The 25,809-nt window shown below is 40.1% G+C and overlaps 1 protein-coding gene across 1 annotated transcript in view; it reads right to left on the bottom strand.

Moving 5' to 3' along the window:
* The window catches only part of clasp1a (cytoplasmic linker associated protein 1a), a 181,659-nt gene that overhangs the window by 64,048 nt on the left and 91,802 nt on the right, over positions 1-25,809 (bottom strand). Inside the window, exons 19-24 of the mRNA XM_055638729.1 lie at positions 24,489-24,665; positions 13,581-13,688; positions 11,810-11,836; positions 11,099-11,266; positions 6,436-6,543; positions 1,085-1,147 (exon numbers count right to left, since the gene is read on the bottom strand). Coding sequence (XP_055494704.1) covers positions 1,085-1,147; positions 6,436-6,543; positions 11,099-11,266; positions 11,810-11,836; positions 13,581-13,688; positions 24,489-24,665 — 651 coding nt within the window. The remainder of the gene's footprint in view (positions 1-1,084; positions 1,148-6,435; positions 6,544-11,098; positions 11,267-11,809; positions 11,837-13,580; positions 13,689-24,488; positions 24,666-25,809) is intronic.

Below are 25,809 nucleotides of genomic sequence, written 5' to 3'. Positions count from 1 at the left end.
AACCATCTTTCGACACAGGTGAAGTGTCACAAGACCAGAGGGTGGATAATGTTGTGCTTCTGTTTAAGGAGGGCTGCAAAGAAAAACATTGCAATAAGATGTATTTTGGAAAAATAGAGGCCGACATCTGACCTCCAGTGCATCTCCAACTTCTGTTCTGCAATTTCCAGGCAGTGAGGTAGAAAATGGGCTTAACAGAAGGTGATGGAGGAACAACACATGCCTGGAAAGCAACCCCACTGCCCCTGCGCCCACTATCATTGCGGCAATCTCCCCATGAACTTCAATGAATACAAGTGAACTGGATAATCCTTTTACATACATTCATTAACAAATTATCATTAATTTCACAATGACCAAAGTCAGCCACACTTGCATTTGGTCCTGGACAAGTTTTACTACTATGCACATCATGACTGCTAACAATTTTGTTTTATCTTTGACAAATCAGATAAACAGGATTTATCTATAGCAGATGCTTTGCTCGCCACCTCTCACCACTTTAAATTAAACGGATCCCTTTATAATCCAGTGGTCTGACATACGATTAGATATCAACAATTGGTACTTACTTGCCTGTAAATTAAACAGTCAATCCAATTCAGGACAATATTAAAGTCAGTACAATACAAAATGAGAACATAAATTAGTAATGCAAACACAGAATACAATTAGCAATGACACAATTCACCAGACATTAATGGTGTAACCGAAAAAAAATGATGACTTTGCACACAATGACAAAAATAAAAACTCAACTGAAGTGTTGTGCTGGGCAACCATAATTGTTACCTTTTCCCATAGAGTTCAAGAATTTATTTCAGTTTGCACATCATCTGAAGTATTGAAATACCAGAGATTTGTTTTTAATAATGTATTCCTGTTATGTGCATGAATGAGATCACAATTCACCGAAAGTCCTTGTACTCTAATAAATATGACAATTATGATTGCTTGTGAGAAGGTGTGTAACTAAAAATGATAATCTTCAAAAGAAAATTAGCTGCAGTTAGAAAAACCCAATGACCAATGTACATTAAAAAAAGGGAAAATTAGAACAAGCATGCAAATAGCACTTGTTCACCTGGGTGGCCAAGAGAATCAGCAGTGGAGAGTGCGCTGGTGGACCTCGAGTGTCGACGTGAGGCTGGAAGCAAATGAAGGGCAACGCCCTGGAGTTAACACATTTTCCACATATCTCTACAGGTGCCCATCTTATTTGGCATTGAGTTCAAAAGAATTCAGCCCTCAGTTTCCTTGTTAAAAAAAAAAACCAACCAAGGTGCTGTAGGCATGTCTGCTGCTCACGTTGTTGCTTTTAATAGAGAAAAATGTTAAATGGATCTCAAATAAATGCGCAACTTTCAGACTAAGTATATTTAACAAATGTGCAGGGCGAACCATGCTGTCAGGAAATTAATTGCTTGATTACAAATACAGTGCCCTCCATGATGTTTGGGACAAAGATCTATCATATATTTATTTGCCTCTGTATTCCACAACTTGTGATTTTTTTTTTCTATTGAAAATCCCATGTGGCTAAAGTGCACATTGTCAAATTTTAATGAAGGCCATTTTTATACATTTTAGTTTCACCATGTAGAAATTATAGTAGTGTTAATATTAGTCCCCCCATTTCAGGTCATCAGTATGTTTGGGACACAGCAATGTCATGTAAATGAAAGTAGTTTAGTATTTTGTTGCATATTTTTTTGCATTCAATGACTGCTTGAAGTCTGTGATTCATGAATACCACCAGTTGCTGGGTGTTTTCTCTGGTGATGCTCTGTCAGGCCTGCATTGCAGCCATCTTTAGCCTATGCTTGTTTTGGGGGCTAGTCCCGTTCATGTTTTCTCTTCAGCATATAAAAGGCATGCTCCATTGGGTTCAGATCGGTGATTTATTTGGCCACTCAAGAATTGACCATTTTTTAGCTTTCAAAAACTCCTTTGTTGCTTTAGCAGTTTGTTTGGGATCATTGTCTTGCTGTAAAATGAACTGCCGGCCAATGAGTTTTGAGGCCTTTATTTGAATTTGAGCAGATAGGATGTCTATACATTTCAGAATTCATTATGCTACTGCCATCAGCAGTTGTATCATCAATGAAGATAAGTGAGCCAGTACCTTCAGCAGCCATACTTGCCCAGGCCATAACACCCCCACCACTGTGTTTCACACATGAGGTGGTATGCTTTGGATCTTTGGCAGTTCCTATCTCTTCCATACTTTGCTCTTGCCATCACTGATATAAATTAATCTGCATCTCATCTGTCCACAAGACCTTTTTCCAGAACTGTGGTTGCTCTTTTAAGTACTTCCTGGCAAACAGTAACCTGGCCATCCTATTTATGCGGCTAACCATTGGTTTCCATCTTCAAGTGCAGCCTCTGTATTTCTGTTCATGAAGTCTTCTGCGGACAGTGGTCATTGACAAATCCACACCTGACTCCTGAAGAGTGTTTTTGATCTGTCCGACACGCGTTTGGGGATTTTTCTTTATTATCGAGAGAATTCTTCTGTCATCAGCTATGGAGATCTTCCAGTCCCTTTGTGATTAGTAAGCTCACCAGTGCTCTTTCTTCTTAATGATGTTCCAAACAGCTGATTTTGGTAAGCTTAAGGTTTGGCTGATGTTTCCGACAGTTTTATTCTTGTGTCTCAATCTCATAATGGCTTCTTTGACTTTCATTGGCACAACTTTGGTCCTCATGTTGATAAACAGCAATAAAAGTTTCCTAAGGTGATGGAAAGACTGGAGGAAAGACTGGGTGCCAAGAGCTCTCTATTACCTGCATTAAGGAGGCAATTAAACACACCTGAGCAATTACAAACACCTGTGAAGCCATGTGTCCCAAACATTATGGTGCCCTGAAATGGGGGGGACTACGTATAAACACTGCTGTAATTTCTGCATGGTGAAACCAAAATGTATAAAATCTGACAATGTGCACTTTAACCACATGTGATTTTTTTTCCATTACGAATCTCAACTTGTGGAGCAAAGAGGCAAATAAATAAATGATGGGTCTTTGTCCCAAACATTATGGAGGGAAATGTATATCTCAAGCAGAAAGTCTCGCATGCTTCAAATGCAACATACACTTGAATGAAATGAGGTTAAAATGGCTTCAGCACATTTCGGCTAAGGTGCAATGAAGCTGAATAACTGACATGTTCAAGTAGGAAACATAAGCACAGAAGTAGAATAAAGTGCAAACAATGCTCTAACCTCAAAAGTCATAACCAAATCGAGGAACATAAGTCCATACATACAATTCAAACTCAGTTCAGGCATTTAAACAAAACAAAAAATCAATCCCATTTACAGGCGACAAACTCTCATGTAGTAACTGAAAAACATACATGTCATCAGGGCCAACTGATTTAGAGCCAGACATTTTTAGTACCCTTCTTTGTAAACAGCAAAACAGCAATCGTCAAAAATGTGAAGGGAAACAACTAAACATTTACATTTGGGACGCCCAAACAGAATTATTCACAAGGTCTACATGTGCATCTCAAATAAACGTAAAAAATAAGACACAATTAGTACTTAAATACAAATCCTGCCGTATAGGAGGATTGTGTGCAGTTCTGGTTACCTCATAACTGGAAGGTTGTGGAGGCTTTGGAGAAAATGCAGAAGATGTTTGCCACCATGTTGCCTGATGAGAAGGCATCAGTTATAAGGAGAGGATGGACAAACTTGGACTGTTTTCTCTGGAGCATCAAAGATTGAGGGAAGAGTATATAAAATTATGAGGGGCATTGATAGAGTAGACAATCAGAACCTTTATTCCCCCGGTTGGAAATGTCAAATACTAGACGGTACAGCTTCAAAGGTGAGAGTGGGAAAGTTTAAAGATGTGCAGGACAAGTTTGTGTTTACACAGAGAGTGGTGATATATGCTTAGAACGCTTTGCCAGATGTGGTGGTGGAAGCAGATTATAACAGTGGCATTTAAGAGGCATTTAGATACGCATATGAATATGCAGGTTGTGGAGGGATATGGATCAAGTGTATGCTGAAGAAATTAGTATATCACAGTAATCTCAGGTTTGTTTTCTCTACCTATAATTTAAACTGGCAGAAAAGCTCATAAAATGTTGTTTATTTACTATGTAATGGGATGTTCCTCATTTACGAGTTTTATCACCTGAAAAGACTTTGCTCAGAGCATGAAGCTAACCCATCTCAAGGTAGAAGTTACTTGTACCTGCATTACAACAATTTTGTGATGTCTTGCCAGTGGTTGACAGATCTTTCCACTCCTGAGAAACTCAAGCAGAATCTAGAAAATGTATGGGGACCTCAGTAAAAGCTCAACTTGACAAATCTCTCCATCGTGATCATGGCTCCAAGCACCAGTTTTCAAAGGGGTTTATAATGGGTCACATCATCTACCCTTTTGGATTGGAGAACACAGTCCAAGTAAATGGCAAGTACTCCATAAATTTGCTTTCCACTCTCAGGTTAATAAAATTAAATGACACTCATGCCCTTGTTGATGTCGACATCAGCAACCAGTTTGCAAACATTCATTCCCAGCTACAATCTGAAGATGTGCTTTTAGGCTGAGACCTGCTGTTGTATTCTTGTACAACAATCAATGATAATTAACATTCAGGTATACAAAGTAAATGGTACACTGGGCTTCACTGCAAGAGGACAATAATAAACACATAGGTTTCTTGTTCCAAGACCACAGAGTACTGGTGAAGTGTATTTGGAATATGGTGTACAAGTTCTGATCCCCCCTACCTGAGGATAGAAAGTTGTAGCAAAGTAGTGACATTTCATTTTGTTATGAGTGCAGGAAACAGCATTGGTGTTCTATGAGGAAGAGTTGACGGGAGCAGCCCTGCCTGGGACCAAAGCAAAACTCTTCTAAATATCCAATAGAAGTCACAAGATGTATCTTGAGCCATGCCATGTTGAAGAAAGTGATGTTTGATTTGAGAACAGTGTATTACTAGTAATGACATTCTTTGAGTTCTGTACTAGTGCTGGAAGCAGCAACAATATAATTATGTTATAATTGTTTTTTCTTTCTCAGTTTTGATGAAAAGATCTTCAATCTGGAATGTTAACTCTCTTTCCGCAAATGCTGCCTAACCTGCTAAATAGTCGCTGCTTTACAGCGAATGCAGCGCCGGAGACCCGGGTTCGATCCTGACTACGGGTGCTGTCTCTACGGAGCTTGTACATTCTCCCCATGACCTGCGTGGGTTTTCCCAGAGATCTTCGGTTTCCTCCCACATTCCAAAGACATACAGGTATGTAGGTAAATTGGTTTGGTAAATGTGAAAATTGTCCCTAGTGGGTATAGGATAGTGTTAATGTGCGGGGATCGCTGGTCGGATTGTACACAGTGGGCCGAAAGGGCCTGTTTCCGCGCTGTATCTCTAACCAAACTAGCTAGTAATTTTAGTCCTCTCGTCTACATGTTTAGAAGTTGCAAGGAAATTAAGTTAATAGTGTTTAATTTCTTAAATGTTGAATGGAGTTTAATTTAGTTTCTTTCAACCCATCATTTTACATTTCCTCCTTCCTTGATCCTAAAATTCAAAATGCATAATTACATGGAACATAACCAATGTTTGGATCAACCATGTTTGACTACACACTAAAGAAATCCAAAATCTTACCTCATGAAACATAAAATGACACAAATCCACGAGAAACACTATAAATCTACATTGAAATGTTGTTTTATATCTGCCTTGATCTGTAGTGATGCAAAAATCTCTTAAATGTTACCAGAATTTGATTACGTTAAAAAAACTAAAATTTTCACCAACCGTTGGAAGTTGATCACCAGTCAGATTTTTTTTACTTCCCAATTTCCGAACACAACCCTGAAGGTTGGTGAAATGATCCATACCAATGCCACAAAATGACTTTTCTGCACTAATATGCAAGTGAAAATAAATAATAATTTTCACCCTTTCCAATGTATAATATAGGATGATTCAACAACTATTGTTAGCACCATCTCACACAATGATTAATTAAATTCTAGCAAATTAAATTAAAATAAGAATTCTACTTCCAAAGGTTTAGTACTGCAAAAACATTAATCATATATTAAAATTATTGGAGACTATGGATAGAATTCAAGCACTTCATTATGCAGCAAACTACTCCAAATGTTCTGGAATACTGTACAGAAGCAGATACAAAAAGCTGGAGTAACTCAGCAGGGCAGGCAGCATCTCTGGAGAGAAGGAATGGGTGACATTTCAGGTTGAGCCTCTTCTTCAGAAGCAGCACTGCTATTGGGTTTGCAGAAAGAGCAGCATGCAAGGGAACTAGGAAAAGGGGCAGACGTGAAGAAAATAATAAGCTCGCAAAAGTATAATCTCCTGACAGTACCCTAAATAGGTGAATGGGCAAGCAAGGCACAATGATTCTTATGCCTCTTGGTACTTACCAAGTGGAGCAAAGCCCCTAACAGGACTTGTATCTCGACTGCTGTCACGGCTCGTATCGCGGCTGCATCCCTGACTCATGCTTGGTCGAGGGATACGGCTGCTCCGTGCTAGCATGAGTTGGGAAGAGCGGTAAAAGTTTGGTGAAGTTCATTATCACAGCACTCTACGTGAAAGATTATTATTATTAGCATTCAATATCTGATGATGCTTTTAAATACAAACAAGTGAGTTATAGTCAATGCTGGGTACGGACCTCCTTCCCGCACGCCCCCCTCCCCCCAACCTGAAACTGTATAAAGAATCTGTTCTAAAGAAAACGGTGGATGAATATGGATAGTTGTACTGACTAGCAATAATTCCTATTTCCTTTGTTTGATGCAAATACTAATATATTCTTAGTAAGTTGTTGTATTTAGAAAGTTTATTTATTAATTGAACATAACTACATTACAAAAGGTCAAAATTAAAAACAATCAATGGAAAAATGATGGGCGAGGAAGATTCAAAAACCAACTGTAGGCATTAGCAAATGGAGGTCAATAAAGGATTAAGACATTCTGTAATTTACTGCAGTTTTAAAAAGTTACCAACATATCGATAAAACAAAGCCATCCATGCAAATGATTATTTCAAGAGTAATCTTTTGGCAGCAAGAATACATTGTTTATGTACTATATACTCTGCATGCTACACATCAAAAAATATTAAGACATGTAAGCCAGGAGATACAAAGTTTCAATCCTGCTGAATTAACAAATGTCACCCGGATGATTGTAGTGTTACTGTAATCAGACAGTGGTTTGTTTAGAATGTGAAAAGGAGAAATTGTCAGAATTCCCAGTTACTATATTATGAGAATTGTTATTCAATGTGCATAGGGTTTCGGCCTGAAACGTTGCCTATTTCCTTCGCTCCTGCACCCGCTGAGTTTCTCCAGCTTTTTTGTGTAACCTGCATAAATTATTGTTAGGGTTGAGTGTGAGACCACACAAATAACATTACCAGGCAGTCTTTCTGTGGCTGGTTATATTGACAAGATATAGAAGAAGCTCTTGTGCCAATGGAACTTTTTCAAAAAAGCAGTGCAAATCATAATTTTTCCTCCATAGACTGAGCGTGCATTAGAGATAGAGAGAGAGAGAGCACAAGAGTTTACACTAAATGGGGATAAAAAATGATGGCCGCGTAAAACCGCAGGCGGGGCACCATGGGTAGAAGCCCGGGTCGGAAAAAGCGGAACGTTAATTTAAATGCGGCCCTCCCCCTGACATCACTGGAAGCTGGTGCCCCCCCCCCCCCCCCCTTTGTGATGTCCCTGGAAGCGGGTTTTTAGGAAGTTTGCCGTTTAAAAACTTGGTTTTAGCTATTTTTAAAACTCTATAACATGTGAAATATAGCATGAAATGTGAAGTGAAGTAGTTTATTTTGTCGACTGGGTTAATGAGAGTAATAATCTGTAAACATTTCAACTCTAGCATGTAGTGTTTTGACAAGGGTAGTATAACACATACATACAAGATGAGACTTTTAATAGATACTAGGCCAAATGGGACCCGTTGGGTCCTTGTCACACAAGAGGCCTGGCCCCCCAACGCAACCCGTTCCCCAACACAATATTCCACCACTCACCCATAGCTGATAACTGCGCAGGGGCTGCTCATTTTGCCTTATGCACCCTCCCTCATTTTTAAACTTAAAAAAAAATGCAATTGCACTTGTTAGCTAGCAGAACTCAGTGTACTGTGATTAGGGCTAGCAGGATTCAGTGTAATTGCATAGCAACAATGTCGCGAGCAGGGCTATAATCCCATTGTCACATCACAGCTGTAAGCACAGGGAATAAGCAGTTATTTTATTCCATGTTTTTTGAACATTTTGATTAATAACTTGTGAAATGATGCATGAAATTTAGAGAGAAGGCGATTTTGTGTGTGTGCGTGTGTGGGGGGGAGGGTTGTGTGTGTGTGTGTGTGTGTGTGTGTGGGGGGTGAGAGAGAGAGTGTGTGTGTGTGTGTGTGTGTGTGTGTGTGTGTGTGTGTGTGTGTGTGTGTGTGTGTGTGTGTGTGTGTGTGTGTGTGTTGCCCGCCCCCACCCACACACTCAGCGGCCAGCGTCCCCAGCGCCTGTCGCACTAACAGCCCCTGCACGCAGAACACAGCCAGCCCCCGCCCGCGGAACACAGCCCACACTCCGCTCCTTCAGCTTTATTCTCGCCGTCGGTGGACAGGCGGCTTCTAGACGTGCTCACAGATTCAGCCCGGCCTCCGGGGCTTTATTCTACTCGACCCGGTGATTGACAGCGGGTGCTGGAAGGGGCGTCGCCATCCCAGCGAACAACAGACCAATAACTTTTCTAATATTTCACCGATCGGAACAAAACTTGGTGCGTTTGAAGCAGAGGACAACGGTAAGTTGGTGAAAAAATCCTAGCGATAAAGGGTACTGTTTTAGAGCAAATTTAAAAACAACGCAAACTGCAAGAGGACAAGATGAAAGTTTTAGTAATAGTGTAGATAACGTGAAATATAGCATCAAATATTGTGAGCCTGATTACAGCGTGGAGGGCAAAAATGTGTCAGAATATGTAAAAATGTAAGCGCTAGCGAGTAGCGTTTTGAGGAAGATACAAAACATACAAGCACACACACACACACACCCAAGTGCAGCTCCCCCCAACGTAATTCTCCACCACTCACTTGTTCCACCAACGCAACTGAACCCATTCCCAAACGCAAGATTCCAGCAATACCCTGCCTCCCTCAGCACAGACCAATTGCTCTTCCCCTGCCAGCCACAGCAGTTCCAATTGCAATTGGTCCTCCCTTCCTGTTGAAGCACTTGCTGTGATATCCCATTGAGCTGAGAAGTTCAGTGTTCCTGTTTTGCAACTTTGTATCGAAGTGTGTTGGAAGCTGGCAGGAAAGATTTTTAACAGTAAAAATCTTGTTAAAGTTGGCATTTTTAAAGCTTTGAAATATAGCATCATCACTGGAAACTGCTGGAAAAATGCTGGCTGTGAGAATCCACAGTTACCATTGGCAATGTCCCATTGTGATGTCATTGTGGCAATTGGCAGCTTGAGAGCCCCTTGTGATTGGTGCACTGTGAGTGGCAATGTGACATCATCACTGGATGCTGCTGGAAAAAGGCTCTCTGTGTGAAGCTGCAGTTACCATTGGCAACGTCCCATTGTGTTGTCATTTGTAAATGAGATCCATTGGACATCTATGAGATGGCATTGTGACATCACTGGAAGCTGCTGGAAAAAGGCTCTCTATGAGAAGCGTTTTTTGGCTTTTCTTTAAACTTTAATCGTGAATAACATGAAATATAGTATGAACTCTTAAGTGAACCCAAGTATGGCATGGACGGTAAAAATGCGAGTTAGAATATGTAACAATTTAAGCACTAGCACGTATCGTTTTGAGGAAGATACAAAACATGCATACCGCATACATACAAGATGAGACTCTTAATAGTATACTAGACCAAGCCCTGTCACACGGGAGGCCTGGTCCCCCAAAGCAATATTGCATCACTAACCCGTGGCCCCCATGGGAGGCGTGGTTCCACAACTCATCCCATTGCCGAACGTAAGATTCCAGCACTCCCCTGCCTCCCTCAGCAGTGGACTTAAAAAAAAAATTCCAATTGCACTTCCCCTGCCTGCCGCAGCAGTTCCAATTGCAGTACCAATTGGCCCTCCCCTTCCTGTTGAAGGACTTGCTGTGATATCCCATTGAGGTGAAAAGATAGATATATTGATATAGATAGATAGATGGATTAAATAACACATTTTCATTTTAGCACATTCTTTTGACAGCGATAGGTAAAAAAAGCATTTTGTAGCTTAGGAAATTAAAAACTACTTCACATCATTGTTTGTGGCAGTTTACAAAGCAGCAACCCTCATTTTAATAACTTCTTGCTTTTGAGGCATTCTGTCAAAATTGAAATTCAATCATTTAACAATTAATATTAGATTCACCATAACAACTTACACTGAATGAAAGCAGGGGATGAAATTTATTTTTTACTTGGAACGTTAAGCAGGAAAAATATTGAACTCTTAACCAAAAAGAAAAATAAAAAAGACACACTGTATGATTATATAGACTCTTAATACATCAGCTTTGCCACTTTTGTTCCATATACTAGTTATTCAATAAAACTGGCAACACTGGATTAAACAGATCTTCATACATCAAAACAATAATTGGTCTGAAACATTTCATCATGAATATTTCATGATCAGATGAAACAGAAAGGAAAAAGGCAAAAAGGGAAGCACCATTCATTTTTCAACTTAATTATTTGCATGCATATTTCAAAAACACTGTAGTTTACAACTAAATTAGGGTTAACTAGCTGGGGACAATGATTCTATACCAATTTGAATACAAAATATTCTTCATACTTTTATTATAAAATCCTGCATTAGCAATTATAACGGAAATCATCCACATTCAATCCTGTAATTTAAGTAGCCTGCTTATTCATGAAGTTGCAACATTTTCACCAGAAGGGAAAAGGAAGAACACAGCAAGTCTTTTTTCATCCTGTCCTGTCAGCAGAACAATCGCCTCAACAAGGTTAGACAATATCCATTTTGGAAAGCACATAACAAAAATTACACAATTATAATCTTGATTTTTGTCTTACCTAACCCCAATCTGTTGGGGCTGGCTTCCCTGCTACACCCCTGACTGCGAGGGATCTTGCTGCGCTTCTCGGATGCTTGTGGTGCAACTGAAACTCTCGGAGGTCCACCGCTCATGCCGGAGTAAGTGCTGCAGAGGAGCTTACCAGGTGAACTAGATCTACTTCCAGCTGAAATAAAAAGCAATAAAAGGAGAGTTAAAACTAGAAGAATCTGCAATGGGCAAGTTGCTGCACTTCTTGAGATCAGAGAAAATTGCAAAGAACCAAAATGAGCAAAAGTGCTAAACAAATCAATCCTTGATAAACTGTTACCCAAAATATAATTTTCTTTAAAAAAAGACATGAACTGGCAAGTGCATGTTGTCCACTTTTCGTTATTGCATTACCTGTAAAAGACTGCAAAGCCTTGACAACTAATTATTAAAAGGTCGAAATGTTTATAAATTTACTTGGGATGGGATATATATTCACTTTATGCATTTTATGAGATTACCAAATATATTTTAAAAAGTGCAGGAATCAATAATTTCATTTTCAAAATTTCATGTTTTTTTTTGCCAACAGGAAGGTGCCAGATTTTTTTTTTCAATTACGTGGTTCACAGGATGAATAAAATGCTATAATTGTTAATATGACCCAATTACAATGACAAATAGAAGCATTTATTTTGACAGCAGATTAATTTAGTCTTGTAGTGAAGAAGAGCCTTACCGCCAGCAGGGTTAGCTGATCTGGATCCTTGGCATGGAAGCAGATAAAAGGATAGGTATAATTTAATAGAATGATTAAATAAATACAAAGACGACAAGAGCTGCCACAACTATTTTCAGATGTTACAGAATGATTATATCTCAGGAGTATTTTATGGTTAAAAGTTGTATTTTATTTCCTTGAAAAGACACAAGTGCTGGAATATCTCAGTGGAGCAGGCCTCATCCCTGGAGAACGCAGACAGGTTACATTCTGTGTCAGGGCCTGGTGGAGGGGAGAAAGCTAGAAGAGAGGCTGCAACAGGAAAAATCCATGTTATGGACAATAGATAATAGGTGCAGGAGTAGGCCATTTGGCCCTTCGAGCCATCACCGCTATTTAATGTGATCATGGCTGATCATCCACAATCAGTACCCCGTTCCTGCCTTCTCACCATATCCCCTGACTCCGCTGACTCTATCTAACTCTCTCTTGAAAGCATCCAGAGAATTGGCCTCCACTGCCTTCTGAGGCAGACAATTCCACAGATTCACAACTCTCGGTGAAAAGGTTTTTCCTCATCTCCGTTCTAAATGGCCTACCCCTAATCCTTAAACTGTGGCCCCTGGTTCTGGATTCCTCCAACATCGGGAACATGTTTCCTGCCTCTAGCATGTCCAATCCCTTAATAATTTTATATGTTTCAATAGAAATCCCTCGCATCCTAAATTCCAGAGTATACGCCTAGCCGCTCCATTCTATCAACTTATGATAGTCCTGCCATCCCGGGAATTAACCTCGAGAACCAACTCTGCACTCCATCAATAGCAAGAATGTTCTTCAGAGATGCATGGTCATTGAATCTCCAGCACTTTAAATTAAAAAAAAAAAAACTTCTATAGTTCCTTGAATCTCAATTTGTTTTCAGGTTGAGCTCATTTCCTGTGAACTCACTGTCAATCCTCCCTCAATCTTCTGCCCTGATAAATTCTCTAACTTAGATTCACAATCATTTCCTTTTCCATGCTCTTAAAAATAGCGGAGTCAGGGGATATGGGGAGAAGGTAGGAATGGGGTACTGATTGGGGATGATCAGCCATGATCACATTGAATGGCGGTGCTGGCTCGAAGGGCCGAATGGCCTACTCCTGCACCTATTGTCTATTGTCATTCAAAATTGGTGTTAAAAATATTTGTGCGACTCCAAGTTAATTACCCTGAAAATTAAAAAAAACAAAAAACTGTAGAGGAGTAATTTAAATGGTTTAATCAAAAAAAATGACTATAATTTTAAAGGAGCAGACACTTTAGGACCTATATACAGAAAGTGAATATTTCTGCAACTTAAACACGATGGCCAGCCTTGATACGAGTGGGCCAAAGGGCTTGCTTCTTCGCTTTGTAACTATGACTCTAAAATATATTAGACAAATGGATGGATCATAATTGAAAATGTACAACTATAAAATGAGAGAATAATGCTTCAATCGCAAATCTATCAAATCCACTAATCTGGCTGTTCTTCTGGAATAGCATAATTTCCAGTCAAAACAAGTATCAGCAAGAAAGTTTTCACTAGATTACTGTGATCAACACCACAGTGAACAATGCATACCATGTACAAAAATAGGTTTCATTATTTTCCCTCAAGGGGGCAGAACTACACAGCACCATTCTTCATAGTTGAACAAAGTTACGTGACTCTGGAGTTCTTTGGTCTAACGAATTAAACATGCCACACATGTATTCCAGCAAATTATATTACTTGCCAGTAGTAATTTGTTTCACTTACGTTGGGACTGAGAAACTACTTTAGCTCTGCTACGACCTCTGGTATCAGCGGGTGTGCTGGCAACACTGGTGGCACTCCCAGCACTTTGACGTCTAGAGCGTACCCGACCTGCATATATATACACAGATATATTAAGTGAATATCTTTTTAAACAAAGATATCTCTGTAATTTGCAAATGCTAGTTATGTACCTTTCCAAACCATTTTCACAACCTATATACATTTCAGCTTATTAGAAGTGGATCACAAAACAGCAAAATTATAAAATACACCTAAAATCTAGATAATTACACCAAATTCAATGTTGAATTAGTAATAATTGACAACAACTGCCCAGTACTTATACATAGAGCAAACACTGAGACAGCCAAAAGTGCTTAGTGTGCAGCTAGATTTCATTCAAACGCACATGATCTAGAACATATTTACTCAATAAAACAATTGTACTTGCACAGCTGGCATCAGTAACTGCAAACCATGGTAAATAACCTTTTGAAAAGGTTAGTGTTTTTAATGTAGATGAAAAGTCAATGTTTACAGTGATGCACAACAATTTTTCATATATTTTATCTTCCAACCTATAAATACTGGAAGAGAAAGTATCGGTCTTAGAAAATGTCCACTGTATAAACATTTTTTAAATATGAACAGATGGTAACCAATTTTGTTGATGCTCAAGTAATAAAAAAGTTTGTATATAAAAAGACAAGCAGCACCAGCATTCATTTGTACTACTAAAAACAGTGCTGCATTCCAACACAAGCTGTTGTTACATTTGAAAATATGCATTTAATTCATTACATAAAACAAATTAATTCTGTGGATCAATGGCATATCTATAATCAACCAATATTAAGTAAACATTTAATTTTACTTTAATTCATTACTGAACTTAAATATTACTATCTAGTACAGCGTCAAAAGCCATTCCTCAAGTTACGAATATTTTGTTTTATGGAATTTTAAAGTAATAAGACCGGCCTAAAGTACTTCATCAAATGGAGAATGGTACGATGTTCATTACAGCAAAAATATATACATTCATCAATTGAAGACGTTAATGACATTAGGATTTTTTTTCAAATCAAATGTTCGTAAATAGAGGAACTAACACAAGGATGGATTACATACAAGTGCACAGGTGCTTAGTGCATGGGTTAAACAAATATAACATTGCAGAAGCAAAAGTGATAGAAAATTATCACATTCAAATTCATGTTGATCCCTACTGTTCAAACGATACATTAAATCTCAACAAATGAAAAATAAAATTTGCAGTTCCACTTTGATTAGAAAAATCAGAAGAAATTAAACTTGAATGATAAGCATGTAGAAAAGATTAGGAAAGATTTGGAATTAATTGTTGAACACATTTAAAGAAAGCAAGGCTTGATCAAGACTACTCTTTCTTTTCCATCAAAACATTTATGTCTTGGGGAAGATTAGAAAAGTCTGTGGGGGGGGGGGGGGGGGGGGGGGGGGGGGGGGGGGGGGGGGGGGGGGGGGGGGGGGGGGGGGGGGGGGGGGGGGGGGGGGGGGGGGGGGGGGGGGGGGGGGGGGGGGGGGGGGGGGGGGGGGGGGGGGGGGGGGGGGGGGGGTGGGGGGGAACACGTCTCACACTGTAAAATGGGCTTGTACACTCTGGAGTTTAGAAGGATGAGAGGGCATTTCATTGAAACGTATAAGATTGTTAAGGGCTTGGACACACTAGAGGCAGGAAACATATTCCCAATCTTGGGGGAGTCCAGAACCAGGGGGCACATTTTAAGAATAAGGAGTAAGCCATTTAGAACGGAGACAAGGAAACACTTTTTCTCAGAGAGTGGCGAGTCTGTGGAATTCTCTGCCTCAGAGGGCGGTGGAGGCAGGTTCTCTGGATGCTTTAAAGAGAGAGCTAGATAGGGCTCTTAAAAATAGTGGAGTCTGGGGATATGGGGAGAAGGCAGGAACGGGGTACTGATTGGGGATGATCACCCATGATCACATTGAATGGCGGTGCTGGTTTGAAGGGCCAAATGGCCTACTGCTGCACCTATTGTCTATTGTCTCCAGATTTACTTAGCACAGTTGGCCCGGCCAACATTCATTACCCATTTTCAATATCTCTTGGATGGTAGAGGTGTACTATCTTCTTAAATATTGCAGTGCAAGTGCTGAAGGAACTCACACAGTGCGAGTGGTATGTTCCAGTCATTACTTTCCAGTCTGAAGAAGGATTCCAACCCGAAACGTCACCTATTTCTTTTCTCCAGAGATGCTGGATGACCCGCTGAGTTATTCAAGCATTTTGTGTCTATCTCCAGTAATCACACCCATCAATGCAAAAGGAACAATAACATTCCCAAGTCAAGATAACACCCAACATGGAGAGGGTCTTGCCGCTGGGGTTGGCTCCTTCATCTACTGCCATTTCAGGTTCCTTATTTTTAAATTGACTACAATATCCAAGCCTATCATATTCACTGGTAACCCACTGGTTTGACTTTTTCTTTAAACAAACTTCAGGCTCCCCAAATCCAACTGTAAATCATTCTGGAAACCCTAGTCTATAAAGGTGCAATGGGTATGATTCATAAAGGGGTTTGATTATTTTTCAAAATACTTCTGGCATTAAGCCACATCTGTCCACAACCATGTTTTGCTGACATTATCACCAAACTATCCCAAATGCACTAATTGTTATTTAGTCAAAATGCAGGAGAAGTCCAATAGACATCAGATAAATACCCTAGATATGATACAGTTGTGAGATATGCATCAGCTAAGTGACCCAGTTCTAACAGTCATAATGTGATTTATATAATACAATTATGCACACATAGAATGCATTATAGAAATTATAAAATAGAAAAGATCATTTCGGCTCAACCCGCAGCAAAACGAGGATCAATGTTAGCAATAATGAAAATACAAATACCAGGAACACTCAGAGCTTTTCAGGTCAAATACTCATCAGAAACTGAATTGAAATGTGATTTTTTTTTCCCCATAAATGCTGCCTGATCTGCTGAGTGTTTCCAGGATTTTCTTTCAGATATCTAGCATTTAGTTTTAATCCTGATTCTCATTTTTAGCATTGTGGGATATTAATAAAGGCCATTGTTATACATTTTGGTTTCACCATGTAGAAAATACAGCTGTGTTTATACATAGTCCGGCCATTTCAGGGCACCATAATGTTTGGGACATAGGGCTTCACAGGTGTGTTTAATTGCCTCCTTTATGCAGGTATAAGATAGCTCTCAGCACCTTGGAAGTGGCAGGCCAAGGAAGGTCTCCATAGCTGATGACGGAAATATTCTCTCTATAATAAAGAAAAAACCCCAAACACCTGTCCGACATATTAGAAACACTCTTCAGGTGTCTGGTGTGGATTTGTCAATGACCACTGTCTGCAGAAGAATCCATGCACATAAATACAGAGGCTACACTGCAAGATGCAAACCGCATCTTGCAGTTAGCCGCATAAATAGGATGGCTGGGTTACAGTTTGCCAAGAAGTACCTAAAAAGAGCAACCACAGTTCTGGAAAAAGGTCTTGTGGACAGATGAGATGAAGATTAACATATCAGAATGATGGCAAAAGCAAAGTATGAAGGAGAGAAGGAACTGCCCAAGATCCAAAGCATACCACCTCATCTATGAAACACGGTGGTGGGGGTGTTACGGCCTGCGCATGTATGGCTGCTGAACGTACTGGCTCACTTATCTTCATTGACGATACAACTGCTGATGGCAGTAGCATAATGAATTCTGAAATGTATAGACATCCTATCTGCTCAAGTTCAAACAAAGGCCTCAAAAATGGTAATTTCTTGAGCAGCCAAGTCAATCACCCGATCTGAACCCAATTGAGCATGCCTTTTATATGCTGAAGAGAAAACCGAAACAAAACAAAAAGCTCCCAAAACGAGCATAAGCCAAAGATGGCTGCAATACAGGCCTGGCAGAGCTTCACCGGAGAAGACACCCAGCACCTGGTGATGTCCATGAATCGCAGTATTCAAGCAGTCATTGCATGCAAAGGATATGCAACAAAATACGAAACATGACTACTTTCATTTACATGACATTGCTGTGTCCAAAACATCATGGTGCCCTGAAATGTGGGAACTGTGTATAAACACTGCTGTCATTTCTAAATGGTGAAACCAAAATATCTAAAAATGGGCTTTATTAAAATCTGACAATGTGCACTTTAACTACATGTGATTTTTCTATTACAAATCTCAAATTGTGGAGTAGAGAGGCAAATAAATAATGATGGGTCTTTGTCCCAAACACTACGGAGGGCACTGTATTTGACTAGGTATCCATACATGTGTACCAGTCAAAGATAGACACAAAATGCTGGAGTAACTCAGCGGGATTGGCAGCATCTCTGGAGTGAAGGAACGGGTGACGCCTCGGGTCGAGACCCTTCTTCAGACTCAACCCGAGGCGTCACCCGTACCTTCTCCCCAGAGATACTGCCTGTCCCGCTGAGTTATTCCAGCATTTTGTGTCTTTGGTTTAAACCAGCATCTGCAATTCCTTCACACACGTGTCACTTGGCTAAGGCATCAGTTGTTTACTATTATTTGTGAAATTATATTGTATCATGAGAATTGTGGACATAATAGCCATAAAATGTAATAAATCTGGTAATTCAGAATTTCATAATGGTGCTTCTGACTGGAGCTAATATTAATGATTGCATTGATACAAATACATCGATAGATGCTCCTGAACACATCATCAGTGATGTAACCTGGGGTCATTGGGTGTTTCGGGTCTTTCAACATCTACATTCAAAAGAAAAACTTTTTTCATAGGTATAATAGTTACTTGCTACTGACATGACAGTTCCAATTTAAGGTGGCTGCAAGAATTTGTGTATCTGTGTATCGAAAGGTTACTCACAGCAGTCGCTCTTACAAACAACCTCTTCATACTACAGGTGCACAACCTTTTATCCGAAAGCCTTGGGAGCAGACACTTTTCGTAATTCAGAATTTGTCGGCCTTCGGAATGGAAATTTTTTGGCGTAGATTTTAATGGCTGGCTCAGAGGTAGAGCGCTCGGCTCATATCCGCAAGGTCGCGAGTTTGCGCCTTGATCCCGGCAGTTACTCGGTCGCGAGTTTGAGTCTTCAATGTCGTTTTTTCTTGCAGAATAAATGTCTGTATGAAATGCAGTGTGTTGAATGAATTCCTGAATTTGTAAATGTGCCCGCAGCATTGAATCACCTCTCGCACTCATGTCACCCTAGCGGGGCTACATGCCCTTAGGCGGCCGAGCTCGGGGATTCTTGAATCCCCGAGTTAGGTCGCGAGTTTGCGCCTCGATCCTGGCAGTTACTCGGTCGCGAATTTGAGTCTTCAATGTAGTTTTTTCTTGCAGAATAAATGTTTGTATGAAATGCAGTGTAGGAGAGGTGTACTGACTGTGTGGGCAGAACTTTGGAAGTGATTGCCCACCAGTCTAAAAAGCCACTGTGTCTCCCTGTCCCTGGGATAGCAGGGGGCGATCAAACAGCACAATACCCCCCTCCCCCTCCAATTCCAGAGGAATCCTCTCCCCGATGGGCCGCTACGGCGACAAGTGGCAGTTTGCCCACAGCCCGAGCTGCGCCCCCTCATCCGCCACCCCAAGAACAAGACGTACCTTGCACACCATCAGCTTCTGCCCCTACGTGTGCCTCTGGAGTTGGAGCGGGGCTGGGCTGGAGTTGCTGCTGGCTGTGGGTCTCTGGGATCTCCGTGCTTGCAGTGGGCCTGGGGGTCGGTGTCCCGTTGGTCCTGACGTCTCCGGCTACCCCCCTGGACTGGAGCTGAGACTGGGAACTGTACCGCCCTTGCCCCCTCCCTCTGCAACTGCAAACAACCACACTCTCCTGCAAGGGCTGTACAGTTCCCGGAGGATAGCAGGTGGCCGGAGACGTCAGGACCAACAGGAACCCGCTCCCCGATGGGCCCCTACGACGCCCCGAGCTGCGCCCCGTCATCCGCAACCCAGGTTCCTCTGTAGTTGGAGCGGGGCTGGGCTGGGCTGCTGCAGGCTGTGGGTCTCTGGGTTCTCCGTGCTTGCGGCAGGCCTGGTGGTCGATGTCCAATTGGTCCTGACGTCTCCGGTGACTGGCGCTGTATGCTGGCATCGCCGACGTGAAGACAGTGCAAAGCCCCCGCGCCGGTGCAATGAGCGGGGAGCTGGAGAGGGGAGGGAAGGGGTCACACACATGGCCGGGAAGCAGAGGGGTGTAGGCAGGGTGAAACTGAAGGGAGCGACAATCTGCTGCCGCCTGCCCGCTGAGTTAAAAAGTTCCCACGCAAGACTCACAATACACTGTGTATCGTGAGTCTACCGTGGGAACTTTTTAACTCAGCGGACAGGCAGCAGCATATTGTCAATTATTAACCCTCCCGCGCAATATACCCTCACCTTTTCTTTTATGAATGGGAATTTAGTTCCCCTTTCTTCGAGGACCGACCGGAGGTTCCGCTGTCACCTCTGGGCCGCCCTCGGTGAACGGTTTCAAGGACCTTTCTTCAAGGACCGAAAAAATGTCCGCTATTCGGAGGTTTTCGTTATTTGGATCGTCGGATAAAAGGTTGTGCACCTGTACCAGGGCTTATCTGGTTGGAAATCGTATCAATATGCACTCCCATATATACTCAATGCAGCATCATTAACATCCTTCCATATAGTTGGAAATATACACAAGGAATATGATAAATGAGTTTGCTTCAGTTATCTTGACTATTATACTGAATAATTTCCACAAACTGACAGGGGCTCTTTGCAATACTTTAAGTTATTAAAATGGAAAAATACTCTGAAGCTCCTCTTCAACATGTTTTAATTTAATTATATTACGCAGACAACTAGTTTGCGCTACATGCATGAAGCCAATTTCAGAACTCTGCACATTAGAACTGAAGTTAGAGCAAATTAGATAAACTACAAGCAGCTACAAGAGCAGTATAAACTTTCATCTCTAGTTATATCAAGCAGTTCAACAAAAAAGTATTAGAACTACCCGTTTGCCTTTGCATATTAAATGCACGGTGGAAATAAATTATATATAGTCTACGTGTCAGAAATTAACTGTAAATGTCAGCAATTAATAGAAAATTGCTCTCAATCAGCAAATTAACAAAATAAGATGCCATCTCTGCCACAGCCTAAGCTCACAAGCGCAATTCCTGCACAACTCTTACCATCCTTCATTGTGGAAGCACCTTAAATGGAGTAAACAATTGAAATTGTGACAAAATTGTATGTAAAGAAGGAAGACAATGTAATGAAATAACAAATAATTGCATAATCAGACACATTCAATACTTTGATCCTTTTTGATATCCAAAATTTGATACCTTGAATAAAAATGACGCGTCTCAAAAATAGAAGTCAGGTTTTGTTTTTTGCCCCATTTGTTTTATTTTTCTTGTTAATTTATTCATACAATGTCCAATAATCCACATTACAAAAAAGTTAGGATAAAATAAATCCTGCTGAATGATTATTTACTAGGCCTTTCAAAATAACACCTCATGAATAGTGTCAGCCCGATGTGACCTGCAGCTTTCATTCTAACGCAGATTTCACCACATGTTATCTTGATCACGCTGCAATTTCAACAATGGGATTGTGAACTCAAAAATACCACAGCCACGTGTTTTTTCCTCAATAAACTCCAAAGATCAGCAACAACGTTGACATAGTTTGATCTGATCAAATGGTTACTACTAATTTACAGATCGATTCAGCTCTCTTCATTTGAATATTTAAAGAGCACTGCAATTACCTTCAGACAAGAGAATTTAATTTGAAACAGGCCACATGACTTAAAACTTGAAAGGCCTTAAACTTTCAAAACCATTGTTAACACCGATAACAAATATATTTTCAGTACATTTTATATTGAAGAGTTCAACCACTGCAACATCAACTCCACAAATCCAAACTGTGAATAAAAGATGGTTAACATTGCTAGATATAACTGAGGAAATATATATATATATATTTTATTTATACATATATTTTGCATTACCATGCAACAATTCATGCGAGGTACCAATTATAGTCACAGATGGAAACCACTAAAAGAATTGTGTTGTCACAGATACCAGCCAGAATACACAAAATGGGACAGACAGCTGGTAACAGAAAACAAGCTGCTTACCCTCAGCTTTAGTGGATGTGCCATCTTTCAGCAAAAGAAGATAGGGAAGGGAGGACAGGGAAATGTTAGTAAGATTAGCAAAGATGAGCTCGCTAATTTAATCCATAGTAAACAAAAGAAGCCTATGGAGCTGTAATACTTTTCTAAAATTGTGAAAGGCACAAATTGGGTAATAGTAGCAAAAAGACCTGAAAACCATCAAACTATGTCTCTCTTACATTGCGAAACAAATCAGCATTGTTTCTTTAGATGGAGTATGATACTATGTAAAGTGATCCCAATAAAGACCTTTTAGAAGTACTTTGCAAGTAAAAGTTCAAAAATCTAAACTCATGGCAAAGAAAATGTATTCAATGATGTATTTAAAATAAAAGGAGGACACTAACATTTATCTTATGCTCAGGGAATGTTAGACATGGAATGGTAGATGGAATTTAACTAGAGATGATGTATTTTGGAGAGTTAAACCATGGCAGGACAAACACAAATGAATGACAGGACCCTGGGTAGTATGTAGAACCGAGGAAACCAGAGGTACATGTACATTGTTCCCTTAAGGTTGTAGCACAGGCAGTTTGGTGAGGTGGCATACAGCATGATTGCCTTCATAGGTCACAGCACTCGAGTACAGGAGTTGGGCTATCATGTTACAGCTGCACAATACATTGGTGTGAACTCACTAGGAGTAATGTTGCAGTTCTGGGAGCCATATTGCAAAAAGATGTGATTAAGCTGGAGAAGGTGCAGAGAAGATTCACCAGAAGGGTGCTAGGAAAGGAGGGCTTGGGTTATGGGATAAATTGGATAAATTGGGCTTGTTTTCCCCAGCCCCAACAACGTTATTGGTTTATGGAGGTTCATAAAATGAGGGGCAATGATAAGGTAGATAACCAGAGTTCCCCCCCCCCCCCCTCTCCTTGTGGACAACTAGAGGCCACGGATATAAGAGATGGGAAATATTTAAGAGAGATCGGAGGGCAAATTATTCATGTAGATGGTAGTGAATATATGGAATAATTTGCCAGAGAAATTGGTAGAGATAGCTGCAATTACAAAACTCAGATGTCATTTGGACAAGTAGATAGAAAAGATTCAGAGGCAAGTATACAGAGCTCGCTTAGATGGGCACCTTATTTTGCATGAACAGGTTGGACCAAAGACCCTTTGTCTGTGCAATACAACTCTAGCGTAGTGCTAAAAATTACGGGTTGTAAACTCTTTCAAGTTCGAAGCAAAGTGATCTAACACTATTTGATATGAATAATTCATAGCAGAGTACATCACAGAAACAGAAACAGGCCCTTTGGCCCACAAAATCCATGCCGAACACGATGCAAAGTTAATCTCCTCTGCCTGCATGAGATTTATCTCTCTCCATACTTCACATATCCATGTGCCTATCCACAAGGCTCTAAAATGCCACTATCGTATTTGCCTCCACCACAATCCCAGGCAGTTCGTACAAGCAACCCATCACTTTGTGTATAAACCTTGCCCCACACATCTCCTCTCACCTTAAAGCTCTGCTCTCTAGTCTTTGACATTTCCACCCTGGAAAAAAAAGACTCTCACCTATCTATACCTATCAACCCTATCTGTACCTATCAGGTCTCCACTCAGCCTCTGACGCTCCAGAGAAAACAATCCAAGTTTGTCCAACCTCTCCATATAGCCGATACCCTCCAAGGCAAGCAGCATTCTAGTAAACCCTTCTGCACTCTCTCAAAAGCCGTCACATTTCTCTTGTCATGGGGCGATGAGAATGGCACACAGTATTCCAAATATGTCTTAAGCAACCACCTACAAAATGCATCATGAAATCCTGACTCTTATACTCATTGCCTCGTACAAAGAAGGCAAGCATACCTTATGTCTTTTTTACCAACTCCACTTTATCTACTTGCGTTGCCACTTTAACGGAGCTATGGAGAAGGAATCAAGATCACTCTGTACATTAATGCAATTAAAGGCCTCATCATTAACTACATGGTCTCCCCTTACATTCGACATCCCAAAGTTCAACACCTCAAACTTGCTCAGATTAAACTCCATACTCATTATCATTGCATTTGCACTCTAATTATGTAGTACAACCGCACCAAACATTTTTTTTTCATAACTGTGTTCAAGTATAGTTACTCTTTTTGAATCATGCAATGGTTTCCATATTTTGGATTTTAGAAAAAATTCAGCAGGCTAGTTAGTGCACATGGAAAAAATCCTAAAAATCTATAAGCCTTTTAGTGCCTTCGCGCAAATTTACAACTTCACGATCTGATGTGCTCACAAAAATAAGCTGTGTACATTTGGTAACATATTGTAAACAGCTTTACTGAAACATTTCATAAGATATCATTGTTTCAAGATTTCTTGAAAACAAATCCACCAAAGTGATTGGCAAATAACCTATTGATTGTAATTGTCAGGCACAAAGAAATAACTTAATCTGTAATGAGATACCAGTCACGACTAAACATTTCTCTTACAAATAAATGCATCACAAACCTGGCTGATATTGCATTTTTTACAGTCAATATCTTGCTACTGAAACAGTCTTTGTTCATACAAGGTTGAGGAATTGAATCTAAATGAAAAGTTCTTCTAAAAGAATACTAATTTAAGTTTTATATCTAGTCCTAAATTTAAATATTAAACATATCGTAGAGTTTCAAAGCACTTGAATTTCCATAGGAGAATTAGAAAAATCATCAGTCCCAGAAACTTTATGTAAGCCTAATCTTTACCTAGGGAAGCGTAGGATCCTGGAGGTAAAGCTGCAGCCGCGCTAAAATGTCCAGGTGCGTTGCTTGGAGTTGCAGTTAAACGTGACTTGGCATTAGCGGCTGCGTTCACATCAACGTCACTGCGAGAGCGTTGCAGAGCACCCGTGGTTGATACAGGTTTTCCACTAACTGTAGAAGCTATAAAATAAAGTAACAAAAAAAGAGCATTAAAAATTTGGTGGTAAATTCTGAATGATGATCGCAAAGATAATGAAACTGAAGTGCTTACCTTAACAGACAGAATAAAAGTAAAACACAAATGATCCACCACTTTCTTGCAAAATACTTTGTCTACCTTGCTTGAAGCTAACTTCAACGTCCCTCGATGATTTATCACCAGAAGTCTCAATTGAAGCCTTTTCCTGAACAAAACAATCCTCTATTGACACCAGTTGCGAATGAAGAACTCAAGGACATGATCCCACAAGATGAATCAGCTGAACCTTGGCTACATGTCATCTTATTCCGCAAGGATACTAACCCCGTTGTTACATAACCTCACTCTTCGCAGCACATCTAACTGTTAATCGTATTCGAACTAAATACTAACTTTTTCTCTATACACTTAGGCATTCTAAATGCCTTAGCTAAAACTTCTAAAGTCCACATTATCCCTCCTCTCATTCTATAATTCTTGTATAACTCACAACAACAAATAATTTCTACAAATAAAGTTAATATTCACTTTTATACTTATTTTAGAATTTTTAGATCACGCAAAATTGGATGTGTGGCAGAAACAATTACCCATCAACATAAGAAATAAAGGTGAATAAATTAGTAACACGCATTTGCTTTAACTCATTGCGTTCATTTGACAGTAATATGGCATTTGAAGGAAGTGAAAGTGGAAAAGATCTGAGGTCCTTTGTTACAGTGACTGAAGTCCATAAATTAATTCCAATTACTGATGGAATATTTTTCCTATCAAGGAATGCGAGGGGAAGTCAACATTTATCAGCTCATCTGCAACAATTTAATCCTGCCAATCATTCTAAATATCTGTACAATTAGATGAACCTCAATGCTCTCCTGTCAATCATTCCCAGACTCAAACAACTTTGAACATTTAAGGACAATGAGGGCAGCATCTTTGATGTAATCTATGAGGCTTCGGGCAAAACCCCACATAATCAATAAAGTGAATGCCCATGAGTTCCAAGTAATAATAGCAAAATTGGCTCTTTAAGAGCTAGAAAAGATAATGGTTACCAACCGTTTGTGAATGGAAGGAGATTTATTTGTAAGTGCCAAATTTAAATTATTTGTAGGTGCCACAAAA

This window comes from Leucoraja erinacea, chromosome 7, assembly GCF_028641065.1.
Source record: "Leucoraja erinacea ecotype New England chromosome 7, Leri_hhj_1, whole genome shotgun sequence".
Lineage (NCBI taxonomy): Eukaryota > Metazoa > Chordata > Chondrichthyes > Rajiformes > Rajidae > Leucoraja > Leucoraja erinaceus.
Note: the sequence above shows the minus strand (reverse complement) of the source record. Positions and strands in the feature narration are given on the sequence as shown.